Here is a 19519-nt window from a genome sequence, read left to right as displayed (position 1 = left end):
TCAGATTTATTCACCTATTTCCTCACTTTCTCTGCTCTGCCCTTAGGTGCCTGTGAAGTTTGAGCAGTCATTCTCATATTTTCATTTTCAGAATTTATTCTAAGTCCTCCCCAGTATATATATATATATTGTTATTTTTTTGAAAGACTTTATTTATTTATTTGAGAGAAAGAGAGCGAGTGTGCACTCACATGAGTGCAGGAAGGGGCAGAAGGAGAGGGAGAAGCAGACTCCCCACTCACCAGGGAGAGCTTGATCCCAGGACCCTGAGATCATAACCTGAGCTGAAGGCAGACATTTAACTGATTAAGCCACCCAGGCTCCACTCCACAGTATATTATTTGTTTTTAGACATAAATATGTAGAATCTTAATTTAATTGTTGAAAAGAATAGAGATGCTACAGTATTGTCTATACATTGAACAGAATATGCTTTAAACATTTTATTAAAGAATCACTGAGAAAATACTTTAGTGCTTGAAATATTTTAAGCTTTTTAAGTGGTTTTTAACAGTAAGGACAAAATGATAATGTTTAAAATATTTTTCTGTAAAATGTTTTAGGTCACAAGTCTCAAAGGGAAGAATTGGATGCTATACTTTTTATTTTTGAGGTAAGTATCTGCCAATCAACTTTTTTCCCCTCCAAAATAATTCTTGGAACATACAAAGGAATATATTGAAACTATAAAGCATATATCAAAAGACTGAACCTGCTGTGCTTCCCAAGAACTGAATCACATTTTCGACCTAAAAATATATCTGACTTAATTCTTAATTATTTCTTGAGGATGTGTTGTTCTTAGGTAGAAATAGAATTACATTTTTATGCATTTGACACCATAAAGTTGGTAATGCTGTAAAATAGTTAAGTGTTTTGTAAATTATTTTTCTATATTACTTTGGATTGGTGTGGGACAAGTCTTAATTGTTAGAAGGAAGTAGCAACATTTGAACCTCTACTAAAATTTATATTTCGTTTTTGGCATACTGATAAAAATTAAGGTCCCCTCACTTTTAAGATAACTCCTTGCCTCTTAATTCTGTCTTTCAAATCAAGCAAGGACAGGAGTATTCTGATCTTTAGCAAGAATTCAGAGATCTGGAGAAAGCCAAGGATTAGATCTTGTGACTTGAAAGACATTAAAGAATTTGGAAATCTGTGTCTCAAGATTGAGCTATTCTGTCTCTTGGTTAATTAAAGATAGTTCACTGTTTTATACTTTGGATACTTTGATACGGTTTAGAAGAATTTGAACAATCTGATATCTCTCTTAGGTATTGACTTAGCTATTGATTTAGTCACAGTTAAGGAAAAAAAGTTGGGGTTTTTTGTTTTTTTTTTTTAAAGAGTTCTAGATGGAAGTAACTGGTGTTGGTACCTGTTGTGCTGTTTATTTTTGGTTATCATTGTCCCTGAGGAATTTGCTTATATTTATCTCTCCAGGTGTTTGCATGAAATATTTACAAGGGGAATGTTACAACATAGATGTTTTGAGAAAGAATGAAAGTATCAGCAGAAATCATTCAAATTATGTTCTCTAACATGGAATTAAATGAAATCAGCATCAAGGAAATCTTGTAAATTCATAAATATGTGGAAATTAATGGACATACCCCTAAATAATCAACGGCTCATAGAAAGATATGACATACCAAAACTTAGGGAATGCAGCTAACCAAGCACTCAGAGGAAAATTTATAGTTATAAACTTTATATGATAAAAGGAAGAATGTTATCTCGTCTATTACCTAAGCTTCCACCTTAAACTAGAAAAAGAAGCAAATTAAACCCAAAGCAAGCAGATAAAAGGAAATAATAAAGATTATAGCAGAAATAAATGCAAGAAAGATTTAAAAAATGGAGAATACCAACAGAACTGAAAGTCAGTTCATTGAAAAAGATCAAGAAAACTAGTAATAGTTGGCCATACTAAGTAAAAAGAGTGAAGAATTAAATTACTAAATTCAGGCATTAAAAAGGAATATCACTACCAACTTTATAGAAAGTGTAAGAGGATACTATGACAAACTATAAGACAACAGATTTGATATATAAAATGGACAGGTTTTATAAAGACAGAAAGCAATGAGATTCAGACAGAAATAGAAAACCTGAAAGACTTACAACTAGTGGAAAAAATGAATTAGTATTTAAATAAAATTCCACCAAGAAAAGCCCAGACCCAGATGACTTCACTAGTGAATTTTAACCAGACATTTAAAGAAAAATACCAGTTCTTCACAAATTCTTTAATAAAAAAGAGATGGTATTTCACAGTTCATTCTATGAGGCCAGTACCTACGTCACGAAGCAGACACAAAAAAATCCTAAAAAAAAAAAAAAAAGTAAACCAAACCAAGATACACATAAAAAGGATTATACAACATGACTAAGTGGGATTTATCTAAGAAATACAAAGTTTAACATCTAAAAATTAACCAACTAGTGTATAATAATAATAAGATAAAAGACAAAAAATACATGTTATTATCAGTAGACAAAGAAAAAGCATTTGGCAAAATCCAATACTTTTCCATGATAAAACACTTAACAAAATGGGAGTAAAAAGAAACTTCGTCAACTTGATATAGAACATCTACAAAAATACACATTTAAGACCATACCTAGTACTGGATGCTGAGTGCCTCTTTCTTAAGATTAGGAACAAAACAAGCCGTTTCTATTGAATATTGCACTTGGTTCTAGCTAGCCAGGGCAATTAGGCAAGAGAAGGAAATAAAAGACCTCAAGATTGAAAAAGAAGTTAAAAAAAAGTATCAGAAGAGAAGGCAAGATAATAATTTCTGGAAAGTGTTCCTTCAGACTTTCACGCTTGCCCTGTGTTCAGGAAACTAAGATGGATTGATTAGTTAATGGAAGATCTTTCAGGACCTTCCTTCCTTCTATTAAAAAATAGTGTTTATTTTCCTTTATGTAATATATATTGATCAGTTGTTTGTCTTTAATGAATGACTGAATTTTCTTAGAATATAAAGATGTTAGATGGAGGGCTTTCATCTTTTGGAAAAACATTTAACCTGTGTGCTGATGTTTTTCTACTTACACTGGGAACAATAATATCTGACCTCTACCTTCAGAGACTAATGATGATTTTTTAAAGATCAGTAAATTTATAGATTAACTGACTTCCTATTTTTGGAATAAAGAGCACCATTATGTAGTGTTAATAATATGATACAGTATTTATAATCCGTTTTCTTTTGTTAAGACTACACATGGTTTCTTTCATCTTTATAGTAACCACATAAAAAAATAAAAGACGCGTTTATTTACATTTTATAAGAGGTTAAATCTGAAGTATAATAGTCATAATTTAGGAATGTTTCTGAGTAGTTTACAACTTATCTTTTCAACTTATAATTTTATCTCTTTCCATACCAAAATAAATACAAATATACAATTGTTGGCTAGAGAAATAGGAGGAGGGCAACGGTAAAAAGATTTGTGTATCTCATGTCAAATTTCTTCATCATTCTCTTGTATGAGATGGACTAATAAGATCATATCAAATGGAAGATAGAGAAGTGTAAAACATGCATACTTTTGGGGCAGAATAGTATAAAAGTACACATTTTGGAATTAAGCATATCAAGATTGGAATCAGTTCTTCCACTTTCTAACTTAAGCACATTACTTAACCCATTTTCTCATTTTTAAAATGAGATTAATAAACTCTTTTTAGGATGGTTGTGAGGATTAATGAGATACTTATATATAAAAGTATCTAGTGTTTTGCCCTTATGGACATTTGGTTCACGGCATTTCTAAAGAATAACAGTAAGAGCAGCACTAACAACAGACTGACACACGTGAAACTCATTCAGCGAGCAGAGTACTGGGAGCAAAGTTTAGTAGCACAGTAAGTTGGCTGTTGAACCAGAATAATTCACACAGAAGAAATTTGTAAAGGGAATTAAAGGTAAAATTTTGATAGTGTTATATGTGAAAAGTGTTTACTCCCAATTAATGGAAACCTGTATTAGTTCAACTGGAAGGATCCTGAATTTTTAAATATTGTTCTTATACCTATAGCCATCATAAATATGGGTCCACCTGAATCAAATCAGTACAGATATTAGATGTGATTTTTGTGAAATCAAAATATTTTCCCTACTTTCATCAAAACAGGAGGAAGAACTACTCAAAGTGAGACAAAATGTCACAAATAGTAGTATCTGAAAGAATTCAGAGCCTATCAGTAATATCCACAATATGGAAATTCGAAGAATAGAAAATGATCATTTTGAAATATGTTAGAGTTGTTACTTAATCCATAAAGAGAAATATACTTACTTTCCACATCATTGTAAAAGAAAATTTTCATTAATGTCTTATTCCAAGTCTTTGTTAGTATAGCTTGTTAGGTTTTGTTTTTGGTATTTTCGAATATTGATCATTGTGCCAGTGCTGAAATAGTGCGAGTACTGTCAGATTAGCTCAAATACTATTTTGTGTTTGTGATGCTATCTTTTACATAAGAGACTGTTAAAGGCTTATTATAAGCTCTTTAATCTTTCACATTGCACAGAATGTGGACTCATTACTTGCTTTTCGTTCTTTTTTTTATTCATACTGATTTTTAGAAAATTTTACAACTTCTTCCAGAGAGAATTCATCAGCGATGGCAGTTTCATAGTATTGGTAAGTGATTTAAATATGTATTTCACATTTGACATGAATGATAATATATGAAAATGCTCTGTAGTGGGTTGGTCATTATTTGAAATGAATTTATAGTTTATGTTTTAGTAAAAATACAGAAAATACAGGACTATACTTAATGGGAGTATAAGATAAAAATATAGATGAAGGATTTCCAGTCAAAATGGCATATTAAATTTCTTTGATCTGTCTGTTCCTTTATTTTAGTAATGATAAAACTATAAAACCAAAAAAATAAAAGCAGGCTCAGCATCAAAATAAACATCTCAGAATCAGAAATGGAAGAGAAATGTGAAGTGCCAAGTAGAGTGAATACTTGGGCTCCAGATTTGAAAGGCAGCAGTGTCAGCTGGCAGTTTGCTCCACAGAAAATTGTGAGGGGAACTAGAGTTAACCTTATTGCTCAAAGGGCCAGAGTAGAGCTTTCCAGATCATGGAATGAAGCCAAAAAGAAAAAAATAAGCGGGGCGGGGGAAGAACCCTGCTGTGGATTACTGTCAGAGACTAAGTAGGGAGAAGACAGACTTTCTGTTACCAGAAACTAAGCTAAGGTGCTTGTGCGTTTGGAGTCTGGTCGTATAACAATAACAGTATCACCATAGAGCTCTGGAGCTCTTGTTCTAAGACGTTTAACCCCTCTGTGATTAGAAAGGAGTCTGCAGGTAAGCAGTTGTTGGCTTTGGTTTAGGTGTCTCGATGTCAAGTTTGATTGCTAATGATTCTCATGACCCTTCTCTCATGGGGAATATGTGGATGGCCACCCTATCTACATTATTGAAGTAGATGTTATAGGCCTTATATTCATTTGTAAACCTGTATTTGTTTCTCCTAAAAAAGAAAGTCATGGATTCTATTTAGGCCCCACATTTTTTAATCCATTATAGCAAGTGAAATCCTTTTTGGACACAATTTATAAATGGGCAAAGGATTTGAACAGACATTTCTCCAAGATACACAAATGACCAATAAGCACATGAAGAGATGTGCAACATCATTAGTCAGTAGGGAAATGCAAATCCCAACTCTACGGAGATACCACTTCACATCTACTAGGATGACTGTGAGCAAAAAAATAATAAGCATTGGTGAGGCTGTGGAGAAATTGGAACCCTCAAACACTATTGGTAGGAATGTAAAATGCCTCAGCTGCTTTGAAAACCAGTCTGGCAGTTCCTCAAAATATTAAGCATAGAGCTCCTTTATGCCCCAGCAGGTCCATACCTAGATATACCCAAGAGAAAGGAAAACATGTCTGCATAAAAACGTATGCTCTAATGTTCATAGCACCATTTTTCATAATAGCCAAAAGATGGAAATGACCCAATGTCTGTTAACTGATGATTAGATGAGTAAAATGTCTTTTTAAAAAAAAGAAAAGACTTTTGTGGGGCTTTGAAACTATAAGCCTTCCCAATTAATTCCAGAAACAAAAGGAACTCTGGACATCTAGGGAAGGATATTGGTACAGGGGCTAAAAAAACCCAAAATCCTAAACAGTAAAGCCTTTTAGAATAAACTTTTTAGATAAAGTTTGAGACTAAATGTAACGTACCCATCATATATGAAGAACTCTTACAACTCGATAATAAGGTGATAATAAGACAAATATTTTTAAATTGGCGAAATATTTGAATAGACTTTATATCAGAGAAGAGATATGAATTGGTAACAAGCACTTGATAAGGTACTCAGTAAAATAGTGAAATCCTATTTTGTGTTTCATAATCATAAAAATGTCTTTGAGGGTTGTTCATGAAGAAAGTTGTGTTTTTTTTTTTTTTTGAGACATCTGAACTTCAAAAGTTTATTGTATCTTCTAAGGAATGTAGGCTTAAATCTCCAAAAGAGCTTTAGGCTCTCTAGTTGTCATGATTAGTAATATTCCAACAAATGTCTAACTTGAGAAGATACATAAGTGGTCATTTTTCTTTGTCATCCAGAAAAATCCTAAAACTGTTTTTTTTTTCTTTTTTGTCATATATAAAGGAAAATAGATCAATGACTCTAGTTGATTTTTTTAAAAGTAGCTTTATTGTATTATAATTTATATAGGTAAAATTTATCTATTTAAGTAAATGATTCAGTGATTTTAAATAAATCTTTAGAGGCACCACTGTCCAGTTTTAGAACATTGCCTTACCCTGAAGTATTCCTTCAAACCCACTTACAGTCAGTGTTTTTCCCACCACCACAATCTGCTTTCTGTGCTCAATAAATGTCTTTTTTTGACATTTCATGTAAGTGAAATCATGCAATTTATAGTAGTTTGCATTTGGCTTCTTTCACTTAGCATAATTTTGTTTTCCATATTATAGCATGTATCATCATTCCTTTTTATTGCTGTATATTCTGTCATAGGGATATATCATGTTTTATCTACTCACCAATTCATGGGCATTTATATTGTTTCTAGTTAATTATAACTTATTTATTCTGTTTGTTTTATTGTAGATTCCTTTCAGTTTTTTACATATAGGAACATGTCAACTGCAATTTAAGATAGTTTTACTTTTTTATTTCCAATCTGGTACTTTTAATTCCTCCCTCCCTCCCTTCCTTCCTTGTTTATTGTTTTTCTAGTATAGTGTTGAATAAAAGTGGTGAGAGCAGACACTCTTGCATCATTCCTGATGTGTGGGAGAAAGCAGTTACTCTTTCATCATTATGTATGGTGTCAGCTATTTTTATAACTTTGACAAGAACCCTTATTATAGTATTCCTGGGCATAGCAAAAATTTGAAAACAAACCAAATGTCCTCACATAAATAAGATTAATAGTATGGAATGGAATTGTATACAGCAGTTAAAGTGAATTAATTAAAGCTATACAGATCACTGTAGATAAATTTCAGAAACTAATATTGGATGTGAAAAGTTATTTAGGTAGTGGCCCCTGGGTATCTCGGTTGGGCATCTGACTTGATTTCGGCTCAGGTCATGATCTCACGGTTGTGAGCTTGAGCCCCAAGTGAGGCTCTGTGCTGAGCATGGAGCCTACTTAAGATTCAGAGTTCTGCTCTCCTTGCCACCAACCCGCGCCGCCTTTTTTTTTTTTTTTAAGATTTTATTTATTTATTTGACAGAGATAGAGACAGCCAGCGAGAGAGGGAACACAAGCAGGGGGAGTGGGAGAGGAAGAAGCAGGCTCAAAGCGGAGGAGCCTGATGTGGGGCTCGATCCCATAACGCCGGGATCACGCCCTGAGCCGAAGGCAGACGCTTAACCTCTGTGCCACCCAGGCGCCCCCCCGCGCCGCTTTCTTGCGCATGCACTCTCTCAAAAGAAAAAGAAAAAGAACTTATAGGAAGGCTTGTTTTATGTGATATCATACATAAATGTAAGGTTGTGTGTTTTTTTTTTTAAACTGTTAATTAAACTTCAAACTTAATCAGATTTGGTTAGTTTTCCACTTATGTACTTTTTCTGTTCCAGAATCCAATCCACGATTCCACAGTCCATTTAGCATATATAGATTTTTTTAGGGGAGCTGATTAAAGACTGGGGTTTACATAGTATTGCTTTAAGAAATTGAATTTGTGCAAACATAAGAGAATTGCAGATAAATCAACATAGTTTTATTTGAATTATTAAAGCTTATTTTTGTATGACAAATGAAACTTAACCAAATAAAATCCAGGCTTGATCTTTGTGTGTGTGTGTTTTGTATGTGTGTAATCTTGATATTAGAAAGAATAAAAAATAGGATTAGAACAAATAGCTGCGGAAGAAATTCTTGTAACTGGTATAAGGTTTTAAATATATAAACCAATTCTAAATATTTTATTGATTTATAAGTAAATAGCCCTAATATAAAAATATTTTGGAAATCATCAGTACGAAAATCTGGATAATGTTTTTTTCTGGGGAAAGAGGGAGTAGAGTGATTTGACATGGTTTCAAAGGAGGCTTCAAAGATACTTGCTAGATAAAACATCATAGATAAGGTAAATGAATGAAATTTTAAAACTGCAAGAAACATGGGACTGTGTTTAGATTTGTTTAGACCAAATGGCGGGTCTCTGGATGCTTGTTAATGTAATTTCAGTATTTTATTATAGAGTTGAAAAATTGTACAGATTTAAAAATGAATATTAAAGATGGCTTTGAATATTCTGAAAAAGAAAATTAGTACAATGAAAATGTTTGTTAGGAAATATTAGAGTTACAGAAGTTCAGGTGGTTAACTAAATGGAAATTTCCTGCAGTGGTTTTTGTTTGTATTAGTGATGCAGAAAGTATTTAATTATATTCTTAGTCTTAAATAAGAGATATACAGAGATAATGTTGTAGTAACTGCAATTTTGGGATTAGGTTTTGTTTCAATAGACTAAAGCATATTTAATTCCAATAGACCATGTGTTGAAAAGGTGACTCTTTATATGCCCTTCTGGTCCCAAGATTATGGCCAGAGGGATATCAGGGTCACCAAGAATAATTTGGAGATTGCCAAGGACTTGTTTTAAAGTGTTTTCAAGTCTGACCGAGAACTCTGACATTTGGAAACAACCAAGAAAATATGAATATTTTAAATCATGTTTCCTTTTCAGGATTGATTTTAAAGAAACTACTCCACACAGGAAACTCTTTGAAGGTATAATTAATTTTTTTTCTATGACTTTTAAAAAAACTGTCTCTTTTCTACTTCTCCTACATCAATGTTTTTCCTAAAGAATTTTGATTTGTCTTTAGTTCACTTAGTTGAAGGGAATTTACTTTAAATAAAATATAGCAACATACGCAGTATGTGTGAAAATACATACTGGGTTGAACAGGCTATTGAAAAACTTTTGCCACTGCATTGAGTGATTCACTAGAAATACTTTACTCTCTGGTCCCCAGAAGACAAAAATTATTTAGTCTTTCAACAAATTATTCTTTATATTACTATAAGTATTCTTAGATGTAGGGAAAAATAGAGAATCTATGTTAAAAAGTTGGTTTTATTTCTTTTCTTTTTCATTATCTCATTGTGCTATATGGTAAGAGAAGCTACCCAGTGCAAAAGCATCTTGTTGTATGTTAAGTGAAAGTTTCATGACGTGGGTAGTTTTGGTGTCGAGGCTTGGTATAGCAGTACAAAGGAATAAGCCTTCCTAATTGTTCGTTTTCTTGTTATCTCTCTAAACTGAAAGGATGGCAGCTGTTGAACAGCTTTGACAGTGGCCGTTTACCAAGCTGCTGTAGTGCAATTTCCAAAGCTACCAGTGAGATTAACTTAGTGAGGAACTTTGTGCTTTGCTTATCAGAGACTGAATGTTTTTCTGTTTTTTCCTATTCTCTTGCTGGGAGAGAATTTATGCATTGGTTGAAATATTTGTTGTCTTCTGTATGTAGGGTATTGTTCTAGGTACTTAGACTATAGTAATAGGTCAAAATTTCTGCTTTGCAGGTTAGCAGCAAATAATAAGTAGATGACATAATTTCAGAGAGTGGTAAGCTTTTTAAGAACATGAACATTGATTTAGCAGGGCACCAAGATCCCCATAACCATTCCAGCTTTTACCAAAGTCAGTGTACAAGGAACAGTTATTGCCCTCTTTCTTCTTGCTTCTTGGATTAAACCAGTGGTGTTGGGAAAGAAAGAAGTAAACAAGAAGGAAATGATTTTCTGATTTTTTTTTTTTTTTACCAATGGAAATTATAGAATAAAGATTACCTGATGGCTTTAAGTGGTTAGAGGCCAAGTTTATTCTGTATTTGTTCAAAATCCATGAATTTGAATGTACAAATAACGAGGGCTCAGTAAATGACATGGGTGTAGTAGCCCTTCCTCTTTCCTTCCCTCTCTCCTTTCCTCCTTCCTTTTCTCCTTTTTCCTTTCCCTCTTTCTTTCCTTCCTCTCTTTTGCAAAGTAACACTCTCTCATCATCTTCTAGAGAATTTTGGCCTTAAAAGTAAGAAAATATTTCCCTTATAAGTAAAAACACTGTTTTTCATTTTATTTTATTTTAGATCAGACGGGAAGGTGTTCGTCTTTTCTTATTATGGTTGCAAGCTCTTCAGAATAACTGTAGCAAAGAACAGCTTTGGATGTTTTCATGCTTAATTCCTGGATTTTCGGCACTACAATCTGAACATGGACCTCGAACTTTAGATAATCTCATTAATCCTCCACTCAACCTTCAAGAAAGTAAGATTCACAAGATCTTATCCATCAGTATTTTAAAATTTCCTGTGTAGTTTGTTAAGATAGTTTTAAAATGTCCATATGTTTATTAACTGGGTAATTCAAGGCCATGTTGTAAAATGTAGGTTTTATTATTTTTCACATATGATGAGGCCAACAGATCGAAAGATGATTGCCATAAAAAAAATAGTTACAGTTCCTAAGGGGAGAGGGCATGCCACAGCAGGGAGGGTGGCCACATGGGGAAGGACCAGGGCAGTCAGGGCTCGGGCATCAAAGGCAAGAGCTCTTATTGTGATTTCTGTAGGTAGGAACATGTGAGGCAATGTGATCAGTGTTATGACTGGCTAGTTTGGACAATTTCAGCAGGCTTAGGTGCGTAGGGGCTGTCTCTCACTGTCAGCCATGTTACCTGGGTGATTAGGTCAGGGGAATAGTGGCCTTGAACGTGAGAGCCGGATAGAAGAGAGGTAGAGGTGTGGACTCTGGACTAGTTGGTTTGCATATGGAAGGCATACCATGTTCTCCGGCCCATCTTCACTATCTCTGGGAATTAGCTATTTAGCCCTGGGAGGGCCGTTCTCTCCATGGCCAGAAAGGCTTCTGGTGTGAAGGATCAGCACCACGTGGTTAATAGAAGCCGTTTTACATTTATCTTTCATTTCTAATTCTCATGTGTATCTTGTATCCTTGAGCTAATTTAGATGTACATTGAAGTACAAGAGTATTTTACTTTGTTCTAAGAGGAGTGTAACAAAACCTATTTTTGTGAACTTAATTACTTGGCTAATATACTAATAAACAGGTTTAGGAACCTGCCTGTACTAAACTAGGTGCTGCTTAGGAAATAATTAAGAGTTCAGCTAGTTGTTAGTCGATTTTTCTTGAATTTGCACTTGTTATAATGAATGTTTTTGAATATTTGAAAATTTTAGAAAATGTAAGAGCTTCTTATTTTATACATGGACTTTTGTAGTCAAGGAACTAAGATGCTATCCTTTGTTTTTGAGAGGGAAATAGCATTTCATTCTTTGAATAAAGAGGCTACCTTAAAGACTAAGCATAGTTATTACTAGAGTAATATGTCCTTTAATTGATAAATAAGGTCATTATTGTTGTTTTTCATCATACTGTGGAATTTTTGTAATGGGCACACCTAATGTAAATTTTAAAATATGAGTTCTTTTCCAAGTAAGTTTCACTCTTAAGCCCTTTGTTATCTGTCTGTCCATCCCTGTCACATTTTCTCAATCAAGGGCTTATGAAACAGCTGATTATTAAATTCTGTGGTGGTTGTGATGGACTGTTAGGTTGATCTCAGATTTATTTCAGGGTTCAATCATTAGAGCGTTTTCAAGCAGTATTCATTGCATATATGTTTTGCAGTTAAATTTTATTTGGATCACATTATTTCATTGTTAAATTTGTTTTGTAATTGTCCTAAACTTTTGTCTTTGTATAGCTCAAGTCACTATAGAGGAAATCACTCCTCTTGTCCCTCCACAATCAGGAGACAAAGGACAAGAAGATCTCACAAGCTATTTTCTTGAAGCGCTTTTAAAATACATAGTAATTCAGGTATGTGTTATCTTCTTTGATATCACCCCTCTTACCATCTTGTGTGGGTAATTAATTTTTCTCTCTTACCATTATTATGTTAGAGTAGATATTTGCTTATTTTCTTGAAGGAGGACAATTTTTACTTTTGAAAATATATGTTAGTATGCCTTTCGTGAACTAAAAATCATTGGAGGGATTATGAATCGCTTAGAAAGGGAGCTAGGGAGAGAAAATCTTAACAGTAGACTCTTTTATGTATATACCTTCTTCCATGGGCCAGTTGGGTTTACTTTCTGATCCTTTCCTTTATAATCAGTAGTTGTGGTCTTTAAGTAATAACTGATTTAGGAATCAACCTGCCGAGAGGTAGCCAGTAGGGCGGTAGGCTGAGAATGGGGTATGGGTGGAGGAATGTAATTTACACTTTAACCTATTTGTACTCTGTAAATTTCTGGGTGAATGTATTTTGTAAGGTAACCTCTTCATCTCTACATATGAAATGTACATACCCTGGTTGATGAAAACAATCTTAACATATACACATTTCTTGTAACTAGTTTAAACACAAAAATTCCCTATGCCTCAGACACTAACATTATAAAGTTAATTTGAACCCTGAATGAGATTGCCAAGGTTTAAATCTTATTCTACATCTTACTGTGATAGTGTCACCTTTGGTAAATTAACCTCTCTGGCTTAAAGTAGACATAAAAATAATATCTAGCCTGTTTTGTTTGAGGGTTAAATAACTAATACAAAGTACTAGAAGAGAAAGGTGCATGACACCAAGTGTTCTGTGGGTGGTAGTTGTTACTGTCATTATTATTACCAGTTTTTCTTTTTTAAAAAAACAACTTTTATACCTCATAGGTTTTTAAAATTGTTTTGCTGGTTTATTGAGATATAATCGACATATAGTAAACTGCTATATTTGAAATATACAATTTAATGAAACTTATTACATGTATACAGCCATACAACCCTCACCATAATCAAGATAATAATCATATCGCCCCTAAAAGTTCTCACATGCCTTTATAATACATCCTTTTCCACTCCTAACCACTACCTCATTCCCAGGCAACTATTGATCTGATTTATGTCACTACAGTTTGCATTTTCCATATTTTCATATAAATGGAATCATATGGTACATACTTTTTTTTGGTCTGGCTTCTTTTCTCTATCATAATTTTTTTGAAAATCATCCATATTGTTGTGCATCAATAGTTTGGTTCTTTTTATTGCTGACTAGCTTTTCATTGTATGGATATAACATGCTTTGTTATTCAGTCCCCTCTTGATGATGATATGAGTTGTTTCTGGTTTTTGGTTGTTAAAATAAAACAGCTGCAAATATTGATAAACTAGTCCTTATGTGGACATAAAGTTTTTTCTCATGGGTAAATACCTAGTAATGGAAAAGCTGGGTTGTAGAATAGGTACATATTGACTTGTTTAGGCACTGCCAAGCTGTTTTCCAAATGGTTGTACCTTTTTACATTCCACCAGCAATCTATGAAGCTCAAAAGTTGCTTTACATCCTCACCAACAGTTGGTATGGTCAGTGTGTAATTTTAGTTATTCTAAAGTGAATAAGGTAGGGGCGCCTGCATGGCTCCGTTTGTTAAGCGTTTGCCATTGGCTCAGTTCATGATCTCAGGGTTCTGGGATTGAGCCCCATGTTGGGCTCCCCGCGTGCAGGGAACCTGCTTCTCCCTCTCCACCCTGCTCATACACACACACACACACACACACACACACACTCTCTCTCTCTCTCTCTCAAATAAATAAATAAAAATTTTTAAAAAGTAGTGAATAATGTATAGTAGTATCTCATTGAAGCCTACTCTGGGCCTCTACCATCCCCCTACTTTGATATCTTCCTCACCTTGCTGGAATTCTCACACCCTTTATTTACCCTTTCTTCTACCATCCCCCTACTTCGATATCTTCCTCACCTTGCTGGAATTCTCACACCCTTTATTTACCCTTTCCCTCTTATCCCCCACCCCCTCACTTCATGGGCACTGTCCTCACCCCTCTTGGGCACTAAGTCTCCACTGGGCTCCCGCCTCTGCTACATCTCCTTCATGGATGCCCTGCATTTTGTGGTCAGGCGCTAATTACCTGCACTTGACTGCCACTGCTTTCACTCTTCCCCCACTCCCACTCACATATGCCTATTTTGTATGACTTGTAAGGCTGAATTATTCAGGACAGGGCAAAGGGGGAAAGAACATTAGTATCTTTGTCATTAGTAGAGCCAAGTCTGGGTCAACTTTAAAAATTTTCAGGGCACACTTTAACTTCTAAGATTTTTGAAATATAGCATATAGAATGCATTTACATTTGTCCTTTATGTATATTTAGCTGTGTCTCTTTAGAGTATAACAGATTAGTGTATCCCTTAAGTAACCTTTTACAACCTTGTTTATGAGAGCTAATAATTGTTTCTGTCTCATGGAGTGATTCTGATTTTATTTTTTATTTTTAGGTAAAAAGTTTAGAATGGAAGAACAAAGAAAACCAAGAAAGGGGATTTTCATTTTTGTTTTCACATTTTAAGAAATATTACTTGCCTTATATTTTCCCAAACATCTGCAAGGAGAATAGTTTATATCATCCTGTACTTGGTAGGTAATCTGGAATTTTCTAAAAGATCACATGTAAGAATAAAATATACCTCAGTGTAAAGTTCGCATTTGTTACCTGCAGAAAACTGATAAAATTTAATATATGTATTGATTGTTTAGAGATACTTATACCTTGATTCATAGAGAAAGTGGAATTTTATTAATAGGAAAGTTTCACTGAGAATGAGGAGATTTTTTTTTTTTAATGTCTTCTCTGGATCTCACCAATAAGAAAGTTAACCCACCAGAAATATTTGATATTATGAATTAAACTTCTGCTATTTGGTATGATCCTTAAACTATATTATAAATTTTCTTTTTAAGGTCCCCCAAGGGTTCAATTTAGTATGTCTTATTCAAGTTCTGTACAAATAATAATGTTATCACATATTTTGATAATGTCTTGTCCAGTATTTAGTAGCTGTGCCAAAATGGCTGAGCCTTAAAACTAGAGCCTTTCAGACAAATCTTGGTTTAGAAGCAGACCTCTTCCATATCTAGAAGCCACTGGTAGTCTGTATGTAGAAATGTTTTTTTTTTTTTTTTTTGCAGAAAGATATTCCTATTTTAAGCTTCGCCAAGTTTAGGCAGCTGACAGGCTTAGGCATAACCATTAAGGCTTGTTAGAAAGGACTTAATTTAAAGTAGCAGATCTTTGCCATTGAGAACAATATTTGCTTTAAAAATATTTTTGCTATAAAAATCAAGGAAAAGTTCTCATACTTTGTATTCAAAATTCATTTCTCAGTCTTAGGTTAATTGAAGTGAATTCTCATTAATTTTAAATGGCTCTGGAAGCTTCTCTGTACTTAGGATTCACTGAGCCTTTTAATGATATCTTGCAAAAAGACATATTTCCAAATATCAGCAAAATATGGTTCAGTCTTCTAGACTGCATGCTAATATCTAGCAAATTATTTTAAAATGTCATTTTAAATCTTTTAAAACGGTATCATCACAAGTGTTTTCTCAAATGTTTAAAAATGTAGATTTATCTCAGCATAATTATTTTCTTATTTTGGTTTTTGTTTTCCTTTTATTTTTCCATAGATATTCCACAGGTGAGACCAAAGCCACATTATGTTATGATAAAGAAGGATGCTGAAACCAATGAAGCAATCTATTGTACAAAAGAACCTTTCATTAAGGCTCGTGTTATTGTCATTCGTTGGCTGGTTTCTTTCTGGCTTGAGCCAAAGCCACATACGGGACCTCATATTCCTGGGATGGAAGGTGAAGTCTTGCCAAAGAATATTCAGGTAATACACCACAAAGGGCAAACTTAAAAATGGCTTAAGAGATGTGTCTACAGATTTTAATTGCCTTAGATGTAGAGCAAACTTAAAACAAATGATGGTAATATTTTCTTTGTATAAATCCAAATTTTAACAATTATTATAGAATCAGTACTCTTCTTAATAAAAAAAATTTGGAAGAAATAGAAGATAATTCTAGTCATGAGCCTCAGCTTATAATTTATTACTGTATTTTATGTTAATTGTGCTGTACCAAAAATATTCTGAATTGTACACATAAATTCTTGCAGTTGGAAATGATTTGTAATCAAATGGTTGTAGAACTTTCATAGTTCTTTTTCGATTTCTAAGCATTCACAGGATGCTGATTTATTTATTTTTAATTTAAAGATTTTATTTATTTATTAGAGAGAGGGAGCACAAGTAGAGCGGCATGCAGAGGGAGAGAGAGAAGCAGTCTCTCTGCTGATGAGCAGGGAGTTGGATGCGGGGCTCGATCTCAGGACCCTGAGATCATGACCTGAGCTGAAGGCAGACGCTTAACCGACTGAGCCACCCAGGCACCCCCAGAATGCTGATTTAAAATCTTGTCTCCCAGGGTACCTGGCTGGCTTATTAGTTGGTGGGGCATGCAACTCTTGATCTTGGGGTTGTGGGTTCAAGCCCCATGCTGGGTGTAGAGTTTACTTAAAAATAAAATCTTAAAAAAGAAAAAAAGTCTTGTCCGTATCTCATTTTCCCTTTTTCAGCAAGGGCACTGAGTGTAGAAATGTGATAAAATTATACAACTATACAATCAAGGGACTAATATTTAAACTTCTGGTATTTTTTATTAAACAGTTTCCTTCTTTTTCACACTTTTTTATCACTTTTTTTCTCAATGTATATTTTTTCTGAACTTATCTCTATTACAGCATTTTTTTTTACAATTTTTATTTTCCTTTTCCCAGACTTTCTTTAGTTTTAAAAATCTTAAACTGTGTGTGTTTTTGTTATGACCCCTTAGATCTTTTTACAAATTAAGTGGGGATATAAAGTGTATGTTTAGTTGATTAGTGTTCAGGAAATTTAACTTTTATATTCCCCTTAACCTTTTATTTATTTGTAGCCAACTATGCGTATGTTTTCCCTTAAACTTTGTTCTGAGTTCTCTACAAATGATTATTAAGTGTAGAAACTCTCAAGCGGAACTATTTTTCATGATCCCAGAACTTAATGCACTGAAATCACAAAGTTACTGTTTGGGAAGACATATTTGAGATCATTTACTTAAACCGTTTTGTTTTATAGATGACAAAACTGAGACCAAAAATTGAGTAATTTGCCATATCATGGAATAGTGCTACTACTATCACACCATGGTAGTAATTTCCTCATCACCAACCTTAAGACTTACTTTATCCCTAGGTTTAGTCTGCATCTTCAGTCATGGTGAAAATTCTTTAAAGTTATGAGAATATAGAGAGTTCTCTTGAGCTTGCTTGCTTGCTTTTTAAGATTTTTTTTAAAAAGATTATTTATTTATTTATTCGACAGGATAGAGACAGCCAGCGAGAGAGGGAACACAAGCAGGGGGAGTGGGAGAGGAAGAAGCAGGCTCATAGCGGAGGAGCCTGATGTGGGGCTCGATCCCATAACGCCGGGATCACGCCCTGAGCCAAAGGCAGACGCTTAACTGCTGTGCCACCCAGGCGCCCCTAAGATTTTATTTTTAAGTAATGTCTACACTCACCATGGGGCTCAAACTTAAACCCCAAGAGCAAGAGTCACACTCCGTACTGACTGAGCCAGCCAGGTGCCCCATTCTTGAGTTTTCTTATATTTTCTTTCGGCTTCCTTTCTACTTCTGTCATACCTTTTCTTCCATTCCTTTGGCTGCTGTGCCACCCAGGCGCCCCTAAGATTTTATTTTTAAGTAATGTCTACACTCACCATGGGGCTCAAACTTAAACCCCAAGAGCAAGAGTCACACTCCGTACTGACTGAGCCAGCCAGGTGCCCCATTCTTGAGTTTTCTTATATTTTCTTTCGGCTTCCTTTCTACTTCTGTCATACCTTTTCTTCCATTCCTTTGGTGGTTTTTTTTTTTTTTTTTTTTTTTTTGTAACTTGTTTGTACTGCAAACATTCTAAAATCAAATTATAGGTGGATAGATGATGAGTGAGTATAACTATATTACTTAGATGTTATTTGCATTGCTACTTAATTTAGAATGAATTCTAAATGAAATCTATGCCCGATTTTAAACAATGGTGTGTGGAATGCTATTAGAAAGCAAAATACCAAGTTGAATGATTATGACATTCTCCCTCCTTTTGTTTTTATTTTAGAGAGCAGCTGCTAGTTTGGTATCCAGAGAAGAAAATAAAAATGATAATGCTGATAAAGCAGATAGAACTACAGAGCCAGAACAGTCGCATTCCAATACAAGCACTCTCACGGAGCGAGAACCTAGCTCTTCCAGTCTCTGCAGTATTGATGAGGAACATCTCACAGACATTGAAATAGTTCGCAGAGTTTTCTCTTCTAAAAGAAGTAACGTAAACTTTGTCACGGAGATATTTCGTCAGGTAAAGTGCCTCTCAGTAATTGTAATTTGTAACATAGACTTTGGTTTTTAATGTTGAATATACTGGCTTTCAGCTATTTAAAATTTTTAATAAACATTTTTTAAAGTTTATATTTAATTTTTAAAATTTATTGTTTCTAGTCCTCTAATATTTTCTATTTACGTTTTTTAGTTTTTCATGATTTTAGTTTATAACTATCCACCTCCCCCCATACTCCTGTTATTTATTTTTTTTTTTTAAAGATTTTTATTTATTTATTCGACAGAGATAGAGACAGCCAGCGAGAGAGGGAACACAGGCAGGGGGAGTGGGAGAGGAAGAAGCAGGCTCATAGCGGAGGAGCCTGATGTGGGACTCGATCCCAGAACGCTGGGATCACGCCCTGAGCCGAAGGCAGACGCTTAACCGCTGTGCCACCCAGGCGCCCCCCCATACTCCTGTTATTAGAACAATTTTCTTAGTTTTATGGTTTGAAACTTTTCTTCCTACCATTTAATTAGTAAATTATAGCAAAATTATTTTATCTTTCATTCTCTACAATCAAAAAGTGGTTTGTGAATAGAAGAAGCAATGTTTTCATTGCCTTTATCCTCCTTTCAGAGGCTCAGTTTTGTCCTCTAAGGCATTCTGAAGTTAAATTTGCTTAAGGCAGATATTTGGGGACTAAAAGAAAGGGAGAGAAAG

General features: G+C 34.2%; 1 protein-coding gene across 2 annotated transcripts in view; it reads left to right on the top strand.

The window, feature by feature from the left end:
• Positions 1-19519, top strand: part of RALGAPA1 (Ral GTPase activating protein catalytic subunit alpha 1) — a 252075-nt gene that overhangs the window by 42094 nt on the left and 190462 nt on the right. For both annotated transcript variants that reach the window (XM_040620839.1, XM_008694072.2), the window contains exons 3-10: positions 564-613; positions 4608-4665; positions 9234-9277; positions 10639-10816; positions 12276-12391; positions 14871-15009; positions 16060-16268; positions 18596-18835. In XM_040620839.1, coding sequence (XP_040476773.1) covers positions 564-613; positions 4608-4665; positions 9234-9277; positions 10639-10816; positions 12276-12391; positions 14871-15009; positions 16060-16268; positions 18596-18835 — 1034 coding nt within the window. The remainder of the gene's footprint in view (positions 1-563; positions 614-4607; positions 4666-9233; positions 9278-10638; positions 10817-12275; positions 12392-14870; positions 15010-16059; positions 16269-18595; positions 18836-19519) is intronic.

Source organism: Ursus maritimus, unplaced genomic scaffold (genome assembly GCF_017311325.1).
Source record: "Ursus maritimus isolate PB19 unplaced genomic scaffold, ASM1731132v1 scaffold_36, whole genome shotgun sequence".
Taxonomy (NCBI): Eukaryota; Metazoa; Chordata; class Mammalia; order Carnivora; family Ursidae; genus Ursus; species Ursus maritimus.
This window is presented reverse-complemented; position numbering and strand designations above follow the sequence as displayed.